At 45.1% G+C, this 27737-nt stretch overlaps 1 protein-coding gene across 1 annotated transcript in view; it reads right to left on the bottom strand.

The window, feature by feature from the left end:
- The window catches only part of LOC116359925 (calcium-regulated heat stable protein 1), a 30023-nt gene extending 4316 nt beyond the window's left edge, over window positions 1-25707 (bottom strand). Inside the window, exons 1-2 of the mRNA XM_031813983.1 lie at window positions 25156-25707; window positions 2561-2814 (exon numbers count right to left, since the gene is read on the bottom strand). Of these exons, the coding sequence (XP_031669843.1) occupies window positions 2561-2805 (245 nt within the window). The 5' untranslated portion in view covers window positions 2806-2814; window positions 25156-25707. The remainder of the gene's footprint in view (window positions 1-2560; window positions 2815-25155) is intronic.
- Window positions 25708-27737: the final 2030 nt, after the last annotated feature.

The raw sequence follows: 27737 nt of genomic DNA, 5'->3' as shown, positions 1-27737 counted from the left end.
TACATTATATAGTGTTATGACACGGGGCACAGTGTTATGACACGGGGCACAGTGTTATGACACGGGGCACAGTGTTATGACACGGGGCACAGTGTTATGATGGGGGTAACGTTGGCAAACAGTTAGTCAACACATTGCCACTGCCAGGAAACACTTCCACACTCCGCCCCCAGGGGGCAGAACCTACAGGGTCTAGGTGCTGAGCTAAGCCTTGATAAGCACATCAGGTGCAGCCAATTAAGGTGATGGTCAGTCAGTGTCCCAGCTGGTAAAACCGTGAGGCTCGAGGATTTCATTGGTGGCCTTGAGGCCTTTGGTTTGGTTTAGGGTCTTTAGTTTGGGTATAATGAGTTTAATTAGATATGAGTCAGGTTACAGACCATGTAGCTAGGACCCCTAGACATAATGAGTCAGGTTACAGACCACGTCGCTAGGACCCCTAGACATAATGAGTCAGGTTACAGACCATGTAGCTAGGACCCCTAGACATAATGAGTCAGGTTACAGACCACGTCGCTAGGACCCCTAGACATAATGAGTCAGGTTACAGACCATGTCGCTAGGACCCCTAGACATAATGAGTCAGGTTACAGACCATGTCGCTAGGACCCCTAGACATAATGAGTCAGGTTACAGACCATGTCGCTAGGACCCCTAGACATAATGAGTCAGGTTACAGACCACGTCGCTAGGACCCCTAGACATAATGAGTCAGGTTACAGACCATGTAGCTAGGACCCCTAGACATAATGAGTCAGGTTACAGACCATGTAGCTAGGACCCCTAGACATAATGAGTCAGGTTACAGACCATGTAGCTAGGACCCCTAGACATAATGAGTCAGGTTACAGACCATGTAGCTAGGACCCCTAGACATAATGAGTCAGGTTACAGACCCCGTAGCTAGGAACCCTAGACATAATGAGTCAGGTTACAGACCACGTAGCTAGGACCCCTAGACATAATGAGTCAGATTACATGTAGCTAGGACCCCTAGACATAATGAGTCAGGTTACAGACCCCGTAGCTAGGAACCCTAGACATAATGAGTCAGGTTACAGACCACGTAGCTAGGACCCCTAGACATAATGAGTCAGATTACATGTAGCTAGGACCCCTAGACAGAATGAGTCAGGTTACAGACCACGTAGCTAGGACCCCTAGACATAATGAGTCAGGTTACAGACCATGTAGCTAGGACCCCTAGACATAATGAGTCAGGTTACAGACCATGTAGCTAGGACCCCTAGACATAATGAGTCAGGTTACAGACCCCGTAGCTAGGAACCCTAGACATAATGAGTCAGGTTACAGACCACGTAGCTAGGACCCCTAGACATAATGAGTCAGATTACATGTAGCTAGGACCCCTAGACAGAATGAGTCAGGTTACAGACCACGTAGCTAGGACCCCTAGACATAATGAGTCAGATTACATGTAGCTAGGACCCCTAGACATAATGAGTCAGGTTACAGACCATGTAGCTAGGACCCCTAGACATAATGAGTCAGGTTACAGACCATGTAGCTAGGACCCCTAGACATAATGAGTCAGGTTACAGACCCCGTAGCTAGGAACCCTAGACATAATGAGTCAGGTTACAGACCACGTAGCTAGGACCCCTAGACATAATGAGTCAGATTACATGTAGCTAGGACCCCTAGACAGAATGAGTCAGGTTACAGACCATGTCGCTAGGACCCCTAGACATAATGAGTCAGGTTACAGACCACGTCGCTAGGACCCCTAGACATAATGAGTCAGGTTACAGACCACGTCGCTAGGACCCCTAGACATAATGAGTCAGGTTACAGACCACGTCGCTAGGACCCCTAGACATAATGAGTCAGGTTACAGACCACGTCGCTAGGACCCCTAGACATAATGAGTCAGGTTACAGACCACGTCGCTAGGACCCCTAGACATAATGAGTCAGGTTACAGACCACGTCGCTAGGACCCCTAGACATAATGAGTCAGGTTACAGACCACGTCGCTAGGACCCCTAGACATAATGAGTCAGGTTACAGACCACGTCGCTAGGACCCCTAGACATAATGAGTCAGGTTACAGACCACGTCGCTAGGACCCCTAGACATAATGAGTCAGGTTACAGACCACGTCGCTAGGACCCCTAGACATAATGAGTCAGGTTACAGACCATGTAGCTAGGACAACTAGACATAATGAGTCAGGTTACATGTAGCTAGGACAACTAGACATAATGAGTCAGGTTACATGTAGCTAGGACAACTAGACATAATGAGTCAGGTTACATGTAGCTAGGACAACTAGACATAATGAGTCAGGTTACATGTAGCTAGGACAACTAGACAGAATGAGTCAGGTTACAGACCACGTAGCTAGGACCCCTAGACATAATGAGTCAGATTACATGTAGCTAGGACCCCTAGACAGAATGAGTCAGGTTACAGACCACGTAGCTAGGACCCCTAGACATAATAAGTTAAGCAGTTTCATAACTATTGAATTATAACACTAACTAGGTGTGTGTGTGTGTGTGTGTGTGTGTGTGTGTGTGTGTGTGTGCAGCACTCACGCGGAGCAGGTCCTAGTACGTCTGGTTGGCAGGGGGCTGGGTATGAGGTAACCTCTCATGGGGGAGGGGGAACGGTCTCGGTACCGGGATGCTGGCGGGCACAGGGACCCAGGGGACACCGGAGAGACTGGGGAGACCGGGGAGCCAGGGGCCCCAGAGGTCAGGGGAGGGGTCGTAGAGCATGGGGATACTGACCCCTGGATGCGCGTGGCTTCAGAAGACATTGTGGGAGGAAGGGTAGTCATGACAACCACCTAGAGTAGACAGACAGAGAGGCAGACAGGAGAAACCCAGTTTAGTTGTTCTACTAATAGACCTGATTATGACATCACAGTTCCAAATGACCCTCTGAACAGTTTACAATAGACAGGTGGATGTCATGACTACAGAGAATATGAAGAGATAACAGGGAGTGAGGGTGGTATCATTGTTGTCCTTCCCTCCTAACTCTTTTCTCTTGGCCCATCCATCTCTTTCATTTCCTGTTCCACTGTCTAGGAAATGGATTTGGTCTGTCATTTCTTCCCTAGCCTGGGTACCAGTCTGTTTGTGCCATTATGCCACTGTTAGACATGACAAGCAGTATTAGCATGATGCACAAACAGAACTGGGACGTGCCCAGGCTATTTCTACTCTACTGTGATAGATCAGTAGATCTGGGACCAGGCTAAGTCTACTCTACTGTGATGGCCTGCTCCCAGATCTACTGATCTAAGTCAACTCTACTAGACTCACACTGAAAACTGTCAATCAGCTACATAGGCACTAGCCTGACTGCAGACACAGAAACACACCCACTCCAAACCCTGGCCGTCCAATCAGTGCCCTCCTAGGACATAAAGAACCCTCTTCACCATGGCAACACCAATCAAAGAGCTGCCAGGTTCTAGCCCATGGGGCCTGTTCAGGAGGGTTTAATGTTACAGAACATTCAGATATAAAATGTGTTCTACACATTACATGGCTATATACAGTTGAAGTGGGAAGTTTACATACACTTAGGTTGGAGTCATTAAAACTCGTTTTTTAACAACTCCACAAATTTCTTGTTAACAAACTATAGTTTTGTCAAGTCGGTTAGGACATCTACTTTGTGCATGACACATGTCATTTCTCCAACAATTGTTTACAGACAGATTATTTCACTTATAATTCACTGTATCACAATTCCAGTGGGTCAGAAGTTTACATACACTAAGTTGACTGTGCCTTTAAACAGCTTGGGAAATTCCAGAAAATGATGTCATGGCTTTAGTAGCTTCTGATAGGCTAATTGACATGAGTCAATTGGAGGTGTACCTGTGGATGTATTTCAAGGCCGACCTTCAGACTCAGTGCCTCTACGCTTGACATTTGTAACTAATTTGTAAACATTTCTAAAAACATTATTTAACTTTAACATGGGGTATTGTGTGTAGGCCAGTGACACAAGAGCATGACTCTTGCAACACCAAGATAGTGGGTTCAATCCCAGTGTCGTGTCTTTACTATCATTAAATGAATACTGAATCCTGGCTTAGGAAGACCACCAAAAATTCAGAAATTTTAATTCCAAACTACAACATTTTCAGACAAGATAGAACTGCCAAAGGGGGCGGTGTTGCAATCTACTGCAAAGATAGCCTGCAGAGTTCTGTCCTACTATCCAGGTCTGTACCCAAACAATTTGAACTTCTACTTTTAAAAATCCACCTCTCTAAAAACAAGTCTCTCACCGTTGCCGCCTGCTATAGACCACCCTCTGCCCCCAGCTGTGCTCTGGACACCATATGTGAACTGATTGCCCCCCATCTATCTTCAGAGTTCGTGCTGCTAGGCGACCTGAAACTGGAACATGCTTAACACCCCAGCCATCCTACAATCTAAACTTGATGCCCTCAATCTCACACAAATTATCAATGAACCTACCAGGTACCTCCCCAAAGCCTTAAACACGGGCACCCTCATAGATATCAACCTAACCAACTTCCCCTCTAAATACACCTCTGCTGTCTTCAACCAAGATCTCAGCGATCACTGCCTCATTGCCTGCATCCGTAATGGGTCAGCGGTCAAACGACCTCCACTCATCACTGTCAAACGCTCCCTGAAACACTTCTGGGAGCAGGCCTTTCTAATCGACCTGGCCGGGGTATCCTGGAAGGATATTGATCTCATCCCGTCAGTAGAGGATGCCTGGATATTTTTTTTTAAATGCCTTCCTAACCATCTTAAATAAACATGCCCCATTCAAGAAATTTAGAACCAGGAACAGATATAGCCCTTGGTTCTCCCCAGACCTGACTGCCCTTAACCAACACAAAAACATCCCATGGCGTTCTGCATTAGCATCGAACAGCCCCTGTGATATGCAGCTGTTCAGGGAAGCTAGAAACCATTATACACAGGCAGTTAGAAAAGCCAAGGCTAGGTTTTTCAAGCAGAAATTTGCTTCCTGCAACACTAACTCAAAAAAGTTCTGGGACACTGTAAAGTCCATGGAGAATAAGAACACCTCCTCCCAGCTGCCCACTGCACTGAAGATAGGAAACACTGTCACCACTGATAAATCCACCATAATTGAGAATTTCAATAAGCATTTTTCTACGGCTGGCCATGCTTTCCACCTGGCTACTCCAACCCCGGTCAACAGCACTGCACCCCCAACAGCAACTTGCCCAAGCCTTCCCCATTTCTCCTTCTCCCAAATCCATTCAGCTGAAGTTCTGAAAGAGCTGCAAAATCTGGACCCCTACAAATCAGCCGGGCTAGGCAATCTGGACCCTTTCTTTCTAAAATTATCTGCCGAAATTGTTGCCACCCCTATTACTAGCCTGTTCAACCTCTCGTGTCGTCTGAGATTCCCAAAGATTGGAAAGCAGCTGCGGTCATCCCCCTCTTCAAAGGGGGGGACACTCTTGACCCAAACTGCTACAGACCTATATCTATCCTACCGTGCCTTTCTAAGGTCTTCGAAAGCCAAGTCAACAAACAGATTACCGACCATTTCGAATCTCACCGTACCTTCTCTGCTATGCAATCTGGTATTAGAGCTGGTCATGGGTGCACCTCAGCCACGCTCAAGGTCCTAAACGATATCTTAACCGCCATCGATAAGAAACATTACTGTGCAGCCGTATTCATTGATCTGGCCAAGGCTTTCGACTCTGTCAATCACCACATCCTCATCGGCAGACTCGACAGCCATGGTTTCTCAAATGATTGCCTCGCCTGGTTCACCAACTACTTCTCTGATAGAGTTCAGTGTGTCAAATCGGAGGGTCTGCTGTCCGGACCTCTGGCAGTCTCTATGGGGGTGCCACAGGGTTCAATTCTTGGACCGACTCTCTTCTCTGTATACATCAATGAGGTCGCTCTTGCTGCTGGTGAGTCTCTGATCCACCTCTACGCAGACGACACCATTCTGTATACTTCCGGCCCTTCTTTGGACACTGTGTTAACAACCCTCCAGGCAAGCTTCAATGCCATACAACTCTCCTTCCGTGGCCTCCAATTGCTCTTAAATACAAGTAAAACTAAATGCATGCTCTTCAACCGATCGCTACCTGCACCTACCCGCCTGTCCAACATCACTACTCTGGACGGCTCTGACTTAGAATATGTGGACAACTACAAATACTTAGGTGTCTGGTTAGACTGTAAACTCTCCTTCCAGACCCATATCAAACATCTCCAATCCAAAGTTAAATCTAGAATTGGCTTCCTATTTCGCAACAAAGCATCCTTCACTCATGCTGCCAAACATACCCTTGTAAAACTGACCATCCTACCAATCCTCGACTTTGGCGATGTCATTTACAAAATAGCCTCCAATACCCTACTCAACAAATTGGATGCAGTCTATCACAGTGCAATCCATTTGTCACCAAAGCCCCATATACTACCCACCATTGCGACCTGTACGCTCTCGTTGGCTGGCCCTCGCTTCATACTCGTCGCCAAACCCACTGGCTCCATGTCATCTACAAGACCCTGCTAGGTAAAGTCCCCCCTTATCTCAGCTCGCTGGTCACCATAGCATCTCCCACCTGTAGCACACGCTCCAGCAGGTATATCTCTCTAGTCACCCCCAAAACCAATTATTTCTTTGGCCGCCTCTCCTTCCAGTTCTCTGCTGCCAATGACTGGAACGAACTACAAAAATCTCTGACATTGGAAACACTTATCTCCCTCACTAGCTTTAAGCACCAACTGTCAGAGCAGCTCACAGATTACTGCACCTGTACATAGCCCACCTATAATTTAGCCCAAACAACTACCTCTTTCCCAACTGTATTTAATTTTTATTTATTTTGCTCCTTTGCACCCCATTATTTTTATTTCTACTTTGCACATTCTTCCATTGCAAAACTACCATTCCAGTGTTTTACTTGCTATATTGTATTTACTTTGCCATCATGGCCTTTTTTGCCTTTACCTCCCTTCTCACCTCATTTGCTCACATTGTATATAGACTTGTTTATACTGTATTATTGACTGTATGTTTGTTTTACTCCATGTGTAACTCTGTCGTTGTATCTGTCGAACTGCGTTGCTTTGTCTTGGCCAGGTCTCAGTTGTAAATGAGAACTTGTTCTCAACTTGCCGACCTGGTTAAATAAAGGTGTTCTCAACTAGCCTACCTGGTTAAATAAAGGTGTTCTCAACTAGCCTACCTGGTTAAATAAAGGTGTTCTCAACCAGCCTACCTGGTTAAATAAAGGTGTTCTCAACCAGCCTACCTGGTTAAATAAAGGTGTTCTCAACTAGCCTACCTGGTTAAATAAAGGTGTTCTCAACTAGCCTACCTGGTTAAATAAAGGTGTTCTCAACTAGCCTACCTGGTTAAATAAAGGTGTTCTCAACTAGCCTACCTGGTTAAATAAAGGTGTTCTCAACTAGCCTACCTGGTTAAATAAAGGTGTTCTCAACTAGCCTACCTGGTTAAATAAAGGTGTTCTCAACTAGCCTACCTGGTTAAATAAAGGTGTTCTCAACTAGCCTACCTGGTTAAATAAAGGTGTTCTCAACTAGCCTACCTGGTTAAATAAAGGTGTTCTCAACTAGCCTACCTGGTTAAATAAAGGTGTTCTCAACTAGCCTACCTGGTTAAATAAAGCTAAAAAATAATACAATAAATTGAGGACTGGTTTTTATCAAAGATTCTCTGTAATTATTATTACGCGATTAAACTGATGAATCATGTAACTGTAATTAACTAGGAAGTCGGTGCACCAAGGAAAAATATTCATATTAAAGTTATAATTTTCCTAACATAACTTTTCAGATATTTTATATCTGATCATTTAGTCTTCAAATTAATTAGTTATTTATTTTCTCACGTTAGTCTCATTCCAAATGTTGTAAATTGTTGGAACCCAGTCTTCACTATGAGTCATCCATACATCAATTGTCTTAAATCATTTATTTATGAACTAACTAAACAATCACAGAAGTGCACACACAAACACACAAAGTAAATATGGTTTCAAGAAATGATAGGAGAATGTGCCCCTAGTGGGCTAAACCGGCATGGCGGCTTGGTGGACAAAACGGGGGAGTGGGAGCAAGCTGAGAAGTCACTACAGAGTTGATAATTATATTAATTGAAATGCTCATCCTTTGCACATGAACACTCACTCATTCGGGAACAATTGCAATCAATATATAGTAGATCACAAAAGTAAGTACACCCCTCACATTTTTGTAAATATTTGAGTATATCTTTTCATGTGACAACACTGAAGAAATGACACTTTGCTACAATGTAAAGTAGTGAGTGTACAGCTTGTATAACAGTGTAAATTTGATGTCCTCTCAAAATAACTCAACACACAGTCATTAATGTCTAAACCGCTGGCAACAAAAGTGAGTAGACCCCAAAGTGAAAATGTCGAAAGTGGGCCCAAAGTGTCAATATTTTGTGTGGACACCATTTTCCAGTACTGCCTTAACCCTCTTGGGCATGGAGTTTACCAGAGCTTCACAGGTTGCCACTGGAGTCCTCTTCCACTCCTCCATGACGACGTCACGGAGCTGGTGGATGTTGGAGACCTTGCACTCCTCCACCTTCCGTTTGAGGATGCCCCACAGATGCTCAATAGGGTTTAGGTCTGGAGACATGCTTGGCCAGTCCATCACCTTTACCCTCAGATTCTTTAGCAAGGCGGTGGTCGTCTTGGAGGTGCGTTAGTGGTCGTTATCATGTTGGAATACTGCCCTGCGGCACTCATGCAGCCCCAGACCATGACACTCCCACCACGATGCTTGACTGTAGGCAAGACACACTTGTCTTGATTTTCACCCTGTCAGCTCGGGGGAACCAATCTTGCAACCTTACAGTTAACTAGTCCAACGCAATAACGACCTGCCTCTCTCTCGTTGCACTCCACAAGTGCAACGAGAATGCAGTAAGCCAAGGTAAGTTGCTAGCTAGCATTAAACTTAATAAAAACAATCAATCAATTAATCATAATCACTAGTTAACTACACATGGTTGATGATATTACTAGTTTATCTAGCATGTCCTGCGTTGCATATAATCTGACTGAGCATACAAGTATCTGACTGAGCGGTGGTAGGCAGAAGCAGGCGCGTAAACATTCATTCAAACAGCACTTTCGTGCGTTTTGCCAGCAGCTCTTCGTTGTGCGTCAAGCATTGCGCTGTTTATGACTTCAAGCCTATCAACTCCCGAGATGAGGCTGGTGTAACCGATGTGAAATGGCTAACTAGTTAGCGGCGTGTGCGCTAATAGCGTTTCAAACATCACTCGCTCTGAGACTTGGAGTAGTTGGTCCCCTTGCTCTGCATGGGTAACGCTGCTTCGAGGGTGGCTGTTGTCATTGTGTTGCTGGTTCGAGCCCAGGGAGGAGCGAGGAGAGGGACGGAAGCTATACTGTTACACTGGCAATACTAAAGTGCCTAAAAGAACATCCAATATCCAAAGGTTAATGAAATACAAATGGTATAGAGAGAAATAGTCCTATAATAACTACAACCTAAAACGTCTTACCTGGGAATATTGAAGACTCATGTTAAAAGGAACCACCAGCTTTCATATGTTCTCATGTTCTGAGCCAGGAACTCAAACGTTAGCTTTTTTACATGACACATACTGCACTTTTACTTCTCCAACACTGTGTTTTTGCATTATTTAAACCAAATTGAACATGTTTCATTATTTATTTGAGGCTAAATAGTTTTTATTGATGTATTAAGTTAAAATAAGTGTTCATTCAGTATTGTTGTAATTGTCATGATTACAAATACTTTTTTTTTTTTTTTAATCGGATACATTTCCTGTATAAACTGACCCTCCTCCTCTGGCTGCAATTGAGATCGCCACACATGTCAACCAGATGGACACAATGGAACTATTTTACACACACACCTGCTGACACTGGCTGGTTTCAGTAGCGATCAGACCCATGGAATATTCCACCAGAGACCAATGCTGATCTCTACATCTCTCTGTCTGTGTGTGTGTGTGTCCTATATTTTTTTCTTTCTGAATAACCTCCAATATTACCGGTCAGACAGGTTTAGCAGTACTGCTGCCATAACATACATACATACATAAATACACCATCACTGATTATCATCACGGTCCCTTCCCTCATGTCTGTATAGGATCAGACACACAGTTAAACCTCTTGGAGTTGATTATCATCATCATCACTGTCCCTTCCCTCATGTCTGTATAGGATCAGACACACAGTTAAACCTCTTGGTGTTGATTATCATCATCATCACTGTCCCTCCCAGCAGGACACTACATCTGAATTATAGTCTGTACCAGTGAATCCCTGTTTAATAGTGTAGACTAGACACTAACCAGCAGGACACTACATCTGAATTATAGTCTGTACCAGTGAATCCCTGTTTAATAGTGTAGACTAGACACTAACCAGCAGGACACTACATCTGAATTATAGTCTGTACCAGTGAATCCCTGTTTAATAGTGTAGACTAGACACTAACCAGCAGGACACTACTTCTAGTAGTAAACACATCAACAGGTTGACGTAACGGAGGACATTCAGCTGGTTCTAGTAGTGAACACATCAACAGGTTGACATAACGGAGGAGATTCAGCTGGTTCTAGTAGTGAACACATCAACAGGTTGGCATAACGGAGGAGATTCAGCTGGTTCTAGTAGTGAACACATCAACAGGTTGAAATAACGGAGGAGATTCAGCTGGTTCTAGTAGTGAACACATCAACAGGTTGACGTAACGGAGGAGATTCAGCTGGTTCTACTAGTGAACACTGAATCCTTCCATTTCTTTCTGGTCTGTGTTTGTCCAATCAGCTGTCTCAGTCTCACGTTTATCCATATTTCTCAAACGTAACATTTAGAAGTTGTTCCAAACATCACATTTTGTGCTTAGGGTGAAGTTTAGGCATTAACTCTAAATAGTTAAGGATCGGCTTAAAACACACACACAGCCTGGGTAGAGACACAGCTCCTCCCCCCTCCCCTATCCTTCCTTCCCACACCATCCTCAGGGAGGAAACCAGGAACAGGACTGGAAAACATAAATCAGGAAGTGCCCCAAGTCTCTTCCTGCCCAGTCACCGGAGATGAAATCCCTTTAACAAACCTAAACTGAGAAATGTCCTTCTGTTCTATTTAGTTCTACTCTTCCTGCAAAGGTGTGAAGCAAGGAGCGGTGTGAAGCAAGGAGTGGTGTGAAGCAAGGAGCGGTGTGAAGCAAGGAGCGGGTTGAAGCAAGGAGCGGGTTGAAGCAAGGAGCGGTGTGAAGTTGTACAGCAGTAGTCAGACAGACTGCCATCCAGGACCTCTATACCAGGCGGTGTCAGACAGACTGCCACCCAGGACCTCTATACCAGGCGGTGTCAGACAGACTGCCACCCAGGACCTCTATACCAGGCGGTGTCAGACAGACTGCCACCCAGGACCTCTATACCAGGCGGTGTCAGACAGACTGCCACCCAGGACCTCTATACCAGGCGGTGTCAGACAGACTGCCACTCAGGACCTCTATACCAGGCCGGGTCAGACAGAAATGTTAACAAATAAACCACCACTTCATATTCTGAGGACAAAAATAAACTCAACAGAGTTACGCAACGACAAAATCTTAGAGGGAAACCTGGTTCAGTCTGGTTTCCACCAGAGAGATGGGAGATGAATTCACCTTTCAGCAGGACAATAACCTAAAACACAAGGCCAAATATACACTGAAGTTGCTCACCAAGAAGACAGTGAATGTTCCTGGGTGGCCTAGTTACAGTTTTGACTTAAAATCGGTTTGAAAATGTATGAGCAAGACTTGAAAATGGCCGTCTAGCAATGATCAACGACCAACTTGACAGAGCTTGGAGATGTGTTTTTAGAATAATGTGCAAACATTGTACAATCCAGGTGTGTAAAGCTCTTAGAGACTCACCCAGAAGGACTCACAGCTCTTAGAGACTCACCCAGAAGGACTCACAGCTCTTAGAGACTCACCCAGAAGGACTCACAGCTCTTAGAGACTCACCCAGAAGGACTCACAGCTCTTAGAGACTCACCCAGAAGGACTCACAGCTCTTAGAGACTCACCCAGAAGGACTCACAGCTCTTAGAGACTCACCCAGAAGGACTCACAGCTCTTAGAGACTCACCCAGAAGGACTCACAGCTCTTAGAGACTCACCCAGAAGGACTCACAGCTCTTAGAGACTCACCCAGAAGGACTCACAGCTCTTAGAGACTCACCCAGAAGGACTCACAGCTCTTAGAGCCTCACCCAGAAGGACTCACAGCTCTTAGAGCCTCACCCAGAAGGACTCACAGCTCTTAGAGCCTCACCCAGAAGGACTCACAGCTCTTAGAGCCTCACCCAGAAGGACTCACAGCTCTTAGAGACTCACCCAGAAGGACTCACAGCTCTTAGAGACTCACCCAGAAGGACTCACAGCTCTTAGATTTACACAGAAGGACTCACAGCTCTTAGAGACTCACCCAGAAGGACTCACAGCTCTTAGAGACTCACCCAGAAGGACTCACAGCTCTTAGAGACTCACCCAGAAGGACTCACAGCTCTTAGAGACTCACCCAGAAGGACTCACAGCTCTTAGAGACTCACCCAGAAGGACTCACAGCTCTTAGAGACTCACCCAGAAAGACTCACAGCTCTTAGAGACTCACCCAGAAGGACTCACAGCTCTTAGAGACTCACCCAGAAGGACTCACAGCTCTTAGAGACTCACCCAGAAGGACTCACAGCTCTTAGAGACTCACCCAGAAGGACTCACAGCTCTTAGAGACTCACCCAGAAGGACTCACAGCTCTTAGAGACTCACCCAGAAGGACTCACAGCTCTTAGAGACTCACCCAGAAGGACTCACAGCTCTTAGATTTACACAGAAGGACTCACAGCTCTTAGAGACTCACCCAGAAAGACTCACAGCTCTTAGAGACTCACCCAGAAGGACTCACAGCTCTTAGATTTACACAGAAGGACTCACAGCTCTTAGAGACTCACCCAGAAAGACTCACAGCTCTTAGAGCCTCACCCAGAAAGACTCACAGCTCTTAGAGACTCACCCAGAAGGACTCACAGCTCTTAGATTTACACAGAAGGACTCACAGCTCTTAGACTCACCCAGAAGGACTCACAGCTCTTAGATTTACACAGAAGGACTCACAGCTCTTAGAGACTCACCCAGAAGGACTCACAGCTCTTAGAGACTCACCCAGAAGGACTCACAGCTCTTAGATTTACACAGAAGGACTCACAGCTCTTAGAGACTCACCCAGAAGGACTCACAGCTCTTAGATTTACACAGAAGGACTCACAGCTCTTAGAGACTCACCCAGAAGGACTCACAGCTCTTAGAGACTCACCCAGAAGGACTCACAGCTCTTAGCTTTACACAGAAGGACTCACAGCTCTTAGAGACTCACCCAGAAGGACTCACAGCTCTTAGATTTACACAGAAGGACTCACAGCTCTTAGAGACTCACCCAGAAAGACTCACAGCTCTTAGAGACCCACCCAGAAGGACTCACAGCTCTTAGAGACCCACCCAGAAGGACTCACAGCTCTTAGATTTACACAGAAGGACTCACAGCTCTTAGATTTACACAGAAGGACTCACAGCTCTTAGAGACTCACCCAGAAAGACTCACAGCTCTTAGAGACTCACCCAGAAGGACTCACAGCTCTTAGAGACCCACCCAGAAAGACTCACAGCTCTTAAGAGACTCACCCAGAAAGACTCACAGCTCTAAGATTTACACAGAAGGACTCACAGCTCTTAGAGACTCACCCAGAAGGACTCACAGCTCTTAGATTTACACAGAAGGACTCACAGCTCTTAGAGACTCACCCAGAAAGACTCACAGCTCTTAGAGACCCACCCAGAAGGACTCACAGCTCTTAGAGACCCACCCAGAAGGACTCACAGCTCTTAGAGACTCACCCAGAAGGACTCACAGCTCTTAGATTTACACAGAAGGACTCACAGCTCTTAGAGACTCACCCAGAAAGACTCACAGCTCTTAGAGACCCACCCAGAAGGACTCACAGCTCTTAGAGACCCACCCAGAAGGACTCACAGCTCTTAGAGACTCACCCAGAAGGACTCACAGCTCTTAGAGACCCACCCAGAAGGACTCACAGCTCTTAGATTTACACAGAAGGACTCACAGCTCTTAGACTCACCCAGAAGGACTCACAGCTCTTAGAGACTCACCCAGAAGGACTCACAGCTCTTAGATTTACACAGAAGGACTCACAGCTCTTAGAGACTCACCCAGAAAGACTCACAGCTCTTAGAGACTCACCCAGAAGGACTCACAGCTCTTAGAGACCCACCCAGAAAGACTCACAGCTCTTAAGAGCCTCACCCAGAAAGACTCACAGCTCTTAGAGCCTCACCCAGAAAGACTCACAGCTCTTAGAGACTCACCCAGAAGGACTCACAGCTCTTAGAGACTCACCCAGAAGGACTCACAGCTCTTAGAGACTCACCCAGAAGGACTCACAGCTCTTAGAGACTCACCCAGAAGGACTCACAGCTCTTAGAGACTCGCCCAGAAGGACTCACAGCTCTTAGAGACTCACCCAGAAGGACTCACAGCTCTTAGAGCCTCACCCAGAAGGACTCACAGCTCTTAGAGCCTCACCCAGAAGGACTCACAGCTCTTAGAGACTCACCCAGAAGGACTCACAGCTCTTAGAGACTCACCCAGAAGGACTCACAGCTCTTAGATTTACACAGGACTCACAGCTCTTAGAGACTCACCCAGAAGGACTCACAGCTCTTAGAGACTCACCCAGAAAGACTCACAGCTCTTAGAGACTCACCCAGAAGGACTCACAGCTCTTAGAGACTCACCCAGAAGGACTCACAGCTCTTAGAGACTCACCCAGAAGGACTCACAGCTCTTAGAGACTCACCCAGAAGGACTCACAGCTCTTAGAGACTCACCCAGAAGGACTCACAGCTCTTAGAGACTCACCCAGAAGGACTCACAGCTCTTAGAGACTCACCCAGAAGGACTCACAGCTCTTAGATTTACACAGAAGGACTCACAGCTCTTAGAGACTCACCCAGAAAGACTCACAGCTCTTAGATTTACACAGAAGGACTCACAGCTCTTAGAGACTCACCCAGAAGGACTCACAGCTCTTAAGAGACTCACCCAGAAGGACTCACAGCTCTTAGATTTACACAGAAGGACTCACAGCTCTTAGAGACTCACCCAGAAGGACTCACAGCTCTTAGATTTACACAGAAGGACTCACAGCTCTTAGAGACTCACCCAGAAGGACTCACAGCTCTTAGAGACTCACCCAGAAGGACTCACAGCTCTTAGAGACTCACCCAGAAGGACTCACAGCTCTTAGATTTACACAGAAGGACTCACAGCTCTTAGAGACTCACCCAGAAGGACTCACAGCTCTTAGATTTACACAGAAGGACTCACAGCTCTTAGAGACTCACCCAGAAAGACTCACAGCTCTTAGAGACCCACCCAGAAGGACTCACAGCTCTTAGAGACCCACCCAGAAGGACTCACAGCTCTTAGATTTACACAGAAGGACTCACAGCTCTTAGACTCACCCAGAAGGACTCACAGCTCTTAGAGACTCACCCAGAAGGACTCACAGCTCTTAGAGACCCACCCAGAAGGACTCACAGCTCTTAGATTTACACAGAAGGACTCACAGCTCTTAGATTTACACAGAAGGACTCACAGCTCTTAGAGACTCACCCAGAAAGACTCACAGCTCTTAGAGACCCACCCAGAAAGACTCACAGCTCTTAAGAGACTCACCCAGAAGGACTCACAGCTCTTAGATTTACACAGAAGGACTCACAGCTCTTAGAGACTCACCCAGAAAGACTCACAGCTCTTAGAGACCCACCCAGAAGGACTCACAGCTCTTAGAGACCCACCCAGAAGGACTCACAGCTCTTAGAGACTCACCCAGAAGGACTCACAGCTCTTAGATTTACACAGAAGGACTCACAGCTCTTAGAGACTCACCCAGAAAGACTCACAGCTCTTAGAGACCCACCCAGAAGGACTCACAGCTCTTAGAGACCCACCCAGAAGGACTCACAGCTCTTAGATTTACACAGAAGGACTCACAGCTCTTAGACTCACCCAGAAGGACTCACAGCTCTTAGAGACTCACCCAGAAGGACTCACAGCTCTTAGAGACCCACCCAGAAGGACTCACAGCTCTTAGATTTACACAGAAGGACTCACAGCTCTTAGACTCACCCAGAAGGACTCACAGCTCTTAGAGACTCACCCAGAAGGACTCACAGCTCTTAGATTTACACAGAAGGACTCACAGCTCTTAGAGACTCACCCAGAAAGACTCACAGCTCTTAGAGACTCACCCAGAAGGACACACAGCTCTTAGAGACCCACCCAGAAAGACTCACAGCTCTTAAGAGACTCACCCAGAAAGACTCACAGCTCTTAGAGCCTCACCCAGAAAGACTCACAGCTCTTAGATTTACACAGAAGGACTCACAGCTCTTAGAGACTCACCCAGAAGGACTCACAGCTCTTAGATTTACACAGAAGGACTCACAGCTCTTAGAGACTCACCCAGAAAGACTCACAGCTCTTAGAGACCCACCCAGAAGGACTCACAGCTCTTAGAGACCCACCCAGAAGGACTCACAGCTCTTAGAGACTCACCCAGAAGGACTCACAGCTCTTAGATTTACACAGAAGGACTCACAGCTCTTAGAGACCCACCCAGAAGGACTCACAGCTCTTAGAGACCCACCCAGAAGGACTCACAGCTCTTAGATTTACACAGAAGGACTCACAGCTCTTAGAGACTCACCCAGAAAGACTCACAGCTCTTAGAGACCCACCCAGAAGGACTCACAGCTCTTAGATTTACACAGAAGGACTCACAGCTCTTAGACTCACCCAGAAGGACTCACAGCTCTTAGAGACTCACCCAGAAGGACTCACAGCTCTTAGAGACTCACCCAGAAGGACTCACAGCTCTTAGATTTACACAGAAGGACTCACAGCTCTTAGAGACTCACCCAGAAAGACTCACAGCTCTTAGAGACCCACCCAGAAGGACTCACAGCTCTTAGAGACCCACCCAGAAGGACTCACAGCTCTTAGAGACTCACCCAGAAGGACTCACAGCTCTTAGATTTACACAGAAGGACTCACAGCTCTTAGAGACCCACCCAGAAGGACTCACAGCTCTTAGAGACCCACCCAGAAGGACTCACAGCTCTTAGATTTACACAGAAGGACTCACAGCTCTTAGAGACTCACCCAGAAAGACTCACAGCTCTTAGAGACCCACCCAGAAGGACTCACAGCTCTTAGAGACCCACCCAGAAGGACTCACAGCTCTTAGATTTACACAGAAGGACTCACAGCTCTTAGACTCACCCAGAAGGACTCACAGCTCTTAGAGACTCACCCAGAAGGACTCACAGCTCTTAGAGACCCACCCAGAAGGACTCACAGCTCTTAGAGACCCACCCAGAAGGACTCACAGCTCTTAGATTTACACAGAAGGACTCACAGCTCTTAGACTCACCCAGAAGGACTCACAGCTCTTAGAGACTCACCCAGAAGGACTCACAGCTCTTAGATTTACACAGAAGGACTCACAGCTCTTAGAGACTCACCCAGAAAGACTCACAGCTCTTAGAGACTCACCCAGAAGGACTCACAGCTCTTAGAGACCCACCCAGAAAGACTCACAGCTCTTAAGAGACTCACCCAGAAAGACTCACAGCTCTTAGATTTACACAGAAGGACTCACAGCTCTTAGAGACTCACCCAGAAGGACTCACAGCTCTTAGAGACTCACCCAGAAGGACTCACAGCTCTTAGAGACTCACCCAGAAGGACTCACAGCTCTTAGACTCACCCAGAAGGACTCACAGCTCTTAGAGCCTCACCCAGAAAGACTCACAGCTCTTAGAGCCTCACCCAGAAAGACTCACAGCTCTTAGAGACTCACCCAGAAAGACTCACAGCTCTTAGAGACTCACCCAGAAACACTAACATGCATTGACTCAGGGCTGTGAATATTTATGTAAATGGTATTTCATTTTCAATACATTTGCTAACATTTCTATAAAAATGTTTTTACCTTGTCATTATGGGGTGTAGACAGGTGAGAAATACAATCAATGTAATCCATTTTGAATTCAGGCTGTAACACAACAACATGGAATAAGTCAAGGGGTGTAAACACTTTCTGAATGCACTGTGCATGTACCTCTACTACCTCGTACCCCTGCCCATGGACTGAGTACTGGTACCCCGTGTATACAGCCAAGTTATCATTGACTCGCTACTGGTACCCCGTGTATATAACCAAGTTATCATTGACTCGCTACTGGTACCCCCTGTATATAGCCAAGTTATCATTGACTCGCTACTGGTACCCCGTGTATATAACCAAGTTATCATTGACTCGCTACTGGTACCCCGTGTATATAGCTAAGTTATCATTGACTCTGTACTGGTACCCCGTGTATATAGCCAAGTTATCATTGACTCTGTACTGGTACCCCGTGTATATAGCCAAGTTATCATTGACTCGCTACTGGTAACCCGTGTATATAGCCAAGTTATCATTGACTCGCTACTGGTACCCCGTGTATATAGCCAAGTTATCATTGACTCGCTACTGGTACCCCGTGTATATAGCCAAGTTATCATTGACTCGCTACTGGTACCCCGTGTATATAGCCAAGTTATCATTGACTCGCTACTGGTACCCCATGTATATAACCAAGTTATCATTGACTCGCTACTGGTACCCCCTGTATATAGCCAAGTTATCATTGACTCGCTACTGGTACCCCGTGTATATAACCAAGTTATCATTGACTCGCTACTGGTACCCTGTGTATATAGCTAAGTTATCATTGACTCTGTACTGGTACCCCGTGTATATAGCCAAGTTATCATTGACTCGCTACTGGTACCCCGTGTGTATATAACCAAGTTATCATTGACTCGGTACTGGTACCCCGTGTATATAGCCAAGTTATCATTGACTCTGTACTGGTACCCCGTGTATATAGCCAAGTTATCATTGACTCGCTACTGGTACCCTGTGTATATAGCCAGGTTATCATTGACTCGCTACTGGTACCCCGTGTATATAGCCAGGTTATCATTGACTCGCTACTGGTACCCCGTGTATATAGCCAAGTTATCATTGACTCGCTACTGGTACCCCGTGTGTATATAACCAAGTTATCATTGACTCTGTACTGGTACCCCGTGTATATAGCCAAGTTATCATTGACTCGCTACTGGTACCCCGTGTATATAGCCAAGTTATAATTGACTCGCTACTGGTACCCTGTGTATATAGCCAAGTTATCATTGACTCGCTACTGGTACCCCGTGTAAATACCCAAGTTATCATTGACTCGCTACTGGTACCCCATGTATATAACCAAGTTATCATTGACTCGGTACTGGTACCCCGTGTATATAACCAAGTTATCATTGACTAGGTACCTTGTGTTTATAACCAAGTTATCATTGACTCGCTACTGGTACCCCATGTATATAACCAAGTTATCATTGACTCGGTACTGGTACCCCGTGTATATAACCAAGTTATCATTGACTAGGTACCTTGTGTTTATAGCCAAGTTATCATTGACTCGCTACTGGTACCCCGTGTGTATATAACCAAGTTATCATTGACTCGCTACTGGTACCCCGTGTATACAACCAAGTTATCATTGACTCGCTACTGGTACCCCGTGTATATAGCCAAGTTATCATTGACTAGGTACCTTGTGTATATAACCAGGTTATCATTGACTCTGTACTGGTACCCCGTGTATATAACCAAGTTATCATTGACTCTGTACTGGTACCCTGTGTATATATTAAGCATTCTAGAACAGTTAAATAGTTAGCATGCACACATGTACGCAGAGGTCTAAGGCACTGCATCTCCGTGCAGCAAGAGGCGTCACTACAGTCCCTGGTTTGAATCCAGGCTGTATCACATCCGGCCGTGATTGGGAGTCCCATAGGGCGGCGCACAATTGGCCCAGCGTCGTCCGGGCCGTCAATGTACCGACATTGGCATTTTTTAGCTAATATCGTCTGATACCGATATGTTCACAATATATCATGCATCTCTATAGATAATAGTTTCATAACACCATCGCCAGGCTGACAGGAGCTAGAGGCTAACAGCTAATGTGTCTGTTCAACAACAGAGAGGCTAACAGCTAATGTGTCTGGTCAACAACAGAGAGGCTAACAGCTAATGTGTCTGTTCAACAACAGAGAGGCTAACAGCTAATGTGTCTGGTCAACAACAGAGAAGCTAACAGCTAATGTGTCTGGTCAACAACAGAGAGGCTAACAGCTAATGTGTCTATGTCTTTGTGCCTGTTCAACAACAGAGAGGCTAACAGCTAATGTGTCTATGTCTTTGTGCCTGTTCAACAACAGAGAGGCTAACAGCTAATGTGTCTATGTCTTTGTGCCTGTTCAACAACAGAGAGGGTAACAGCTAATGTGTCTATGTCTTTGTGCCTGTTCAACAACAGAGAGGGTAACAGCTAATGTGTCTATGTCTTTGTGCCTGGTCAACAACAGAGAGGGTAACAGCTAATGTGTCTATGTCTTTGTGCCTGGTCAACAACAGAGAGGGTAACAGCTAATGTGTCTATGTCTTTGTGCCTCTTCAACAACAGAGAGGGTAACAGCTAATGTGTCTCTTCAACAACAGAGAGGGTAACAGCTAATGTGTCTATGTCTTTGTGCCTCTTCAACAACAGAGAGGGTAACAGCTAATGTGTCTCTTCAACAACAGAGAGGGTAACAGCTAATGTGTCTATGTCTTTGTGCCTCTTCAACAACAGAGAGGGTAACAGCTAATGTGTCTATGTCTTTGTGCCTCTTCAACAACAGAGAGGGTAACAGCTAATGTGTCTATGTCTTTGTGCCTGGTCAACAACAGAGAGGGTAACAGCTAATGTGTCTATGTCTTTGTGCCTGGTCAACAACAGAGAGGGTAACAGCTAATGTGTCTCTTCAACAACAGAGAGGGTAACAGCTAATGTGTCTATGTCTTTGTGCCTCTTCAACAACAGAGAGGGTAACAGCTAATGTGTCTATGTCTTTGTGCCTCTTCAACAACAGAGCGGGTAACAGCTAATGTGTCTATGTCTTTGTGCCTGGTCAACAACAGAGAGGGTAACAGCTAATGTGTCTATGTCTTTGTGTCTGTTCAACAACAGAGAGGCTAACAGCTAATGTGTCTATGTCTTTGTGCCTGTTCAACAACAGAGAGGCTAACAGCTAATGTGTCTATGTCTTTGTGCCTGTTCAACAACAGAGAGGGTAACAGCTAATGTGTCTATGTCTTTGTGCCTGGTCAACAACAGAGAGGGTAACAGCTAATGTGTCTATGTCTTTGTGCCTGGTCAACAACAGAGAGGGTAACAGCTAATGTGTCTATGTCTTTGTGCCTCTTCAACAACAGAGAGGGTAACAGCTAATGTGTCTCTTCAACAACAGAGAGGGTAACAGCTAATGTGTCTATGTCTTTGTGCCTCTTCAACAACAGAGAGGGTAACAGCTAATGTGTCTCTTCAACAACAGAGAGGGTAACAGCTAATGTGTCTATGTCTTTGTGCCTCTTCAACAACAGAGAGGGTAACAGCTAATGTGTCTATGTCTTTGTGCCTGGTCAACAACAGAGAGGGTAACAGCTAATGTGTCTATGTCTTTGTGCCTGGTCAACAACAGAGAGGGTAACAGCTAATGTGTCTCTTCAACAACAGAGAGGGTAACAGCTAATGTGTCTATGTCTTTGTGCCTCTTCAACAACAGAGAGGGTAACAGCTAATGTGTCTATGTCTTTGTGCCTCTTCAACAACAGAGCGGGTAACAGCTAATGTGTCTATGTCTTTGTGCCTGGTCAACAACAGAGCGGGTAACAGCTAATGTGTCTATGTCTTTGTGCCTGTTCAACAACAGAGAGGGTAACAGCTAATGTGTCTATGTCTTTGTGCCTCTTCAACAACACACACAGCGGGAGTCTGGAGGGAAGTAGCAAACTCATAGTGCTCTCTAAGAAAACACAGAAAAGACACTAACACTGTCTCTCTGACTTCATGACTATCTGTCTGTCTCTCTGACTTCATGACTGTCTGTCTGTCTGTCTGTCTGTCTGTCTTCATGTCTCTCTCTGTCTGTCTGACTTCATGTCTCTCTCTGTCTCTCTGACTTCATGTCTCTCTCTGTCTCTCTGACTTCATGTCTCTCTCTGTCTCTCTGACTTCATGTCTCTCTCTCTCTGACTTCATGTCTCTCTCTGTCTCTCTGACTTCATGTCTCTCTCTGTCTGTCTGACTTCATGTCTCTCTCTGTCTGTCTGACTTCATGTCTCTCTCTGTCTGTCTGACTTCATGTCTCTCTCTGTCTGTCTGACTTCATGTCTCTCTGTCTGTCTGACTTCATGTCTCTCTGTCTGTCTGTCTGTCTGTCTGACTTCATGTCTCTCTGTCTGTCTGTCTGTCTGTCTGACTTCATGTCTCTCTGTCTGACTGTCTGACTTCATGTCTCTCTGTCTGTCTGACTGTCTGACTTCATGTCTCTCTGTCTGTCTGACTGTCTGACTTCATGTCTCTCTCTCTGTCTGACTTCATGTCTCTCTCTCTGTCTCTCTGTCTGTCTGACTGTGTCTGTCTGACTTCATGTCTCTCTGTCTGTCTGTCTGTCTGACTTCATGTCTCTCTGTCTGTCTGTCTGACTTCATGTCTCTCTGTCTGTCTGACTTCATGTCTCTCTGTCTGACTGTCTGACTTCATGTCTCTCTGTCTGTCTGACTTCATGTCTGTCTGTCTGTCTGACTTCATGTCTCTCTCTCTGTCTGACTTCATGTCTCTCTCTCTGTCTGACTTCATGTCTGTCTCTCTGTCTGACTGTCTGTCTGTCTGTCTGTCTGTCTGTCTGTCTGTCTGTCTGTCTGTCTGTCTGTCTGTCTGTCTGTCTGTCTGACTTCATGTCTCTGTCTGTCTGTCTGACTTCATGTCTCTCTCTCTGTCTGACTGTCTGTCTTCCGTCCGTCCACATTGTAACTCAATACCTTTAGTAACAAAACACTTCTACTCCGACAAGATGCTTCTAAACATTACGGTTCCTGATATCACATTCCCAAACATTCAGGATGCCATTTAGGGCACACACCACAGGACTGGTCACATTTACCCAGAGAAACACAGAGGATTTACTGTACGTATCTAGTAACACAATTTCTATGAAACTTCCCACACACACATCTACTTCCCCATTCCCAGACCTTGGAGTGGTAGAGACACATCTACTTCCCCATTCCCAGACCTTGGAGTGGTAGACACATCTACTTCCCCATTCCCAGACCTTGGAGTGGTAGACACATCTACTTCCCCATTCCCAGACCTTGGAGTGGTAGACACATCTACTTCCCCATTCCCAGACCTTGGAGTGGTAGACACATCTACTTCCCCATTCCCAGACCTTGGATTGGTCTCTCTCCTCCTAATATCCTCCCTCTCTGTCTCTCTCCTCCTAATATCCTCCCTCTCTGTCTCTCTTCTCCCTCTCTGTCTCTCTCCACCTAATATCCCTAATATCTGCCCTCTCTGTCTCTCTCCTCTCTCTCAGTCTCTCTCCTCCCTCTCTCCACCTAATATCCCTAATATCTGCCCTCTCTGTCTCTCTCCACCTAATATCCCTAATATCCTCCCTCTCTGTCTCTTCTCCCTCTCTCCACCTAATATCCCTAATATCTGCCCTCTCTGTCTCTCTCCTCTCTCTCCGTCTCTCTCCTCCCTCTCTCCACCTAATATCCCTAATATCTGCCCTCTCTGTCTCTCTCCACCTAATATCCCTAATATCCTCCCTCTCTGTCTCTCTTCTCCCTCTCTCCACCTAATATCCCTAATATCTGCCCTCTCTGTCTCTCTCCACCTAATATCCCTAATATCCGCCCTCTCTGTCTCTCTCCTCCCTCTCCGTCTCTCTCCTCCTAATATCACCCTCTCTGTCCTCCTACTTTCGTTTTATTGCCCACTAGGGACCATTAGCACAGAACACTAGTCTACAGAACACTAGCCTTCTAGAACCATTCATATTGACAACAGAACACTAGCCTTCTAGAACCATTCATATTGACAACAGAACACTAGCCTTCTAGAACCATTCATATTGACAACAGAACACTAGCCTTCTAGAACCAATCATATTGACAACAGAACACTAGCCTTCTAGAACCATTCATATTGACAACAGAACACTAGCCTTCTAGAACCATTCATATTGGCAACAGAACACTAGCCTTCTAGAACCAATCATATTGACAACAGAACACTAGCCTTCTAGAACCATTCATATTGACAACAGAACACTAGCCTTCTAGAACCATTCATATTGGCAACAGAACACTAGCCTTCTAGAACCATTCATATTGACAACAGAAGACTAGCCTTCTAGAACCATTCATATTGACAACAGAACACTAGCCTTTCTTAACCATTCATATTGGCAACAGAACACTAGCCTTCTAGAACCATTCATATTGACAACAGAACACTAGCCTTCTAGATCCATTCATGTTGACAACAGAACACTAGCCTTCTAGAACCACTCATATTGACAACACTGAACAGAAGAAAACTGGGATTTACACCAGTCTGACTCTTAACACACACGCAAACCCCCTCCCCCCCTAAACTACCCGCCCCCACGCAACCCACTCCCGCCCTAACTTCCAACTACAAATATTTAAATAAAAAAATATGCTTCACTTCGTTTTGAATCCCCATCAGTTAATAATTAATGGGTATGATTTAGACTTAATTATGAAACAGCTATAGTAAAATAGCCAACTACAGTTATTTTGATTGTATCGAGCGACTGCAATTATTTTCATTCGACTGTCAATAATGTAGGCTAATAGCGTAACTGTAATGTAGGCTAATAGCGTAACTGTAATGTAGGCTAATAGCGTAACTGTTTATAAATGCTGTACGATAAATGCTGTACTCATTATATGAATGGCGTTAATGAATCAATCATGTTTGCGCAAGGCTTTGAAGTGAAGCGAGTCACCACTCACCTTTTCCGAACTTTTCCGTGGAGGAAACAAAAACACTTTCCTTTTGAGGTCGAGCAGCAGGTAATGGATACAAACTGACTCCCTAAAGTCTGAGATTGGAATCAATCAATTCGTAACCTTTTCTCACAACAAAATAGTTATTTGGGAGAATAGACAGGACATGTGAAGTACACGACAGCAGTGAAGCTGGGTTTGTTTCTCTGTTCGTTTCAGTGCGAGTCCCGATGGGCGGGACCCACTAGCTTTCATCTAACGATGACGTCATCGTGGAGTAGGCTCCTCATTACCGTAAACCCGAAGAGATCTGAATCTAAACCCCCACAACGGAGATACACGATTTTAGTAGCACTCGATATTGATCGTCCAGCTCTCCATGCGGCACGTTAGGACGATAAAAACAATTGTCTCCAAGTGCAAAAGTCAACCTTTACCTTACGCAACATGAGTTTACAGCAAAGGATTGACTTTTACCAACAGATCTAGGAACAGATTACCAGGCCATTGGTCGAGTTCCTGCCTCACTACATTACAGACACATGCCAGATTTTTACAACGTCTGGATTTTTTTAATTTTACCTTTATTTAACTAGGCAAGTCAGTTAAGAACAAATTCTTAATTACAATGACGTCCCACCCAGGTCAAACAACCCAGCTTTAACCTTCCATTAGGGTAACATGTGGACTGTAACACCATTAGAGGAATAGACTGTGGACTACAAGTGGGTGGTATTCACTAGGAACCAAACGGAGGCCAACAGGCCAGAACGGGGAGGGACTAACCTGGGATGTATTCATTTGTGCACACCGTAGTAAAAATGTCTTGCAACGACAATGAGTTTTTATTGGACAAATTCACAGAGGTCACTCCCTGTTCCATCCCGTTTGCTTCCGTTTTGGGAAGTGGTGATTTTCCTCATACAATTAGGGGGGGGGGGGGGGGGGATCCTGGTAATTACTAGAGGGGAAACTCATCTATCATCCTGAACACCCACTTCCCCCACATAATGACCTCTGACATCAACTACTAAGGAAATTACCTTCATAACATCGTTAAATAGACATTATTTATTTTAAAAAAGGCAATCTAATATTAATATGGTTTGTGAACTCTAGAATTTGTTTGCAAGCATGATATCTGTACAAAACACTCCAACATGTCCCAACAAACAAAACACTAACGTGTCCCAAACAAAACACTAACGTGTCCCAACAAACAAAACACTCCAACATGTCCTAACAAACAAAACACTAACATGTCCTAACAAACAAAACACTAACTTGTCCTAAAAAACAAAACACTAACATGTCCCAACAAACAAAACACTAACGTGTCCCAACAAACAAAACACTCTAACGTGTCCTAACAAACAAAACACTAACATGTCCTAACAAACAAAACACTAACATGTCCTAACCAAAAAAACACTAACGTGTCCTAAAAAACTAAACACTAACGTGTCCTAACAAACAAAACACTAACATGTCCCAACAAACAAAACACTAACATGTCCCAACAAACAAAACACTAAAGTGTCCTAACAAACAAAACACTAACGTGTCCCAACAAACAAAACACTAACATGTCCCAACAAACAAAACACTAACGTGTCCCAACAAACACTAACATGTCCCAACAAACACTAACGTGTCCCAACAAACAAAACACTAACGTGTCCCAACAAACACTGACGTGTCCCAACAAACAAAACACTAACATGTCCCAACAAACAAAACACTAACATGTCCCAACAAACAAAACACTAACGTGTCCCAACAAACACTAACGTGTCCCAACAAACACTAACATGTCCCAACAAACAAAACACTAACGTGTCCTAACAAACAAAACACTAACGTGTCCCAACAAACAAAACACTAACATGTCCCAACAAACAAAACACTAACGTGTCCTAACAAACAAAACACTAACGTGTCCCAACAAACAAAACACTAACATGTCCCAACAAACAAAACACTAACGTGTCCCAACAAACACTAACGTGTCCCAACAAACACTGACGTGTCCCAACAAACAAAACACTAACGTGTCCCAACAAACACTAACATGTCCCAACAAACAAAACACTAACGTGTCCCAACAAACACTAACGTGTCCCAACAAACACTAACATGTCCCAACAAACAAAACACTAACGTGTCCTAACAAACAAAACACTAACGTGTCCCAACAAACAAAACACTAACATGTCCCAACAAACAAAACACTAACGTGTCCTAACAAACAAAACACTAACGTGTCCCAACAAACAAAACACTAACATGTCCCAACAAACAAAACACTAACGTGTCCTAACAAACACTAACGTGTCCCAACAAACACTAACGTGTCCCAACAAACAAAACACTAACGTGTCCCAACAAACACTAACGTGTCCCAACAAACAAAACACTAACATGTCCCAACAAACAAAACACTAACATGTCCCAACAAACAAAACACTAACGTGTCCTAACAAACACTAACGTGTCCCAACAAACACTAACGTGTCCCAACAAACAAAACACTAACATGTCCCAACAAACAAAACACTAACATGTCCCAACAAACAAAACACTAACGT

Source organism: Oncorhynchus kisutch, unplaced genomic scaffold, assembly GCF_002021735.2.
Source record: "Oncorhynchus kisutch isolate 150728-3 unplaced genomic scaffold, Okis_V2 Okis06b-Okis10b_hom, whole genome shotgun sequence".
In the NCBI taxonomy this organism is placed as follows: domain Eukaryota; kingdom Metazoa; phylum Chordata; class Actinopteri; order Salmoniformes; family Salmonidae; genus Oncorhynchus; species Oncorhynchus kisutch.
The sequence above is the reverse complement of the archived record's forward strand: the minus strand, read 5'-3'. Positions and strand labels throughout refer to the sequence as shown.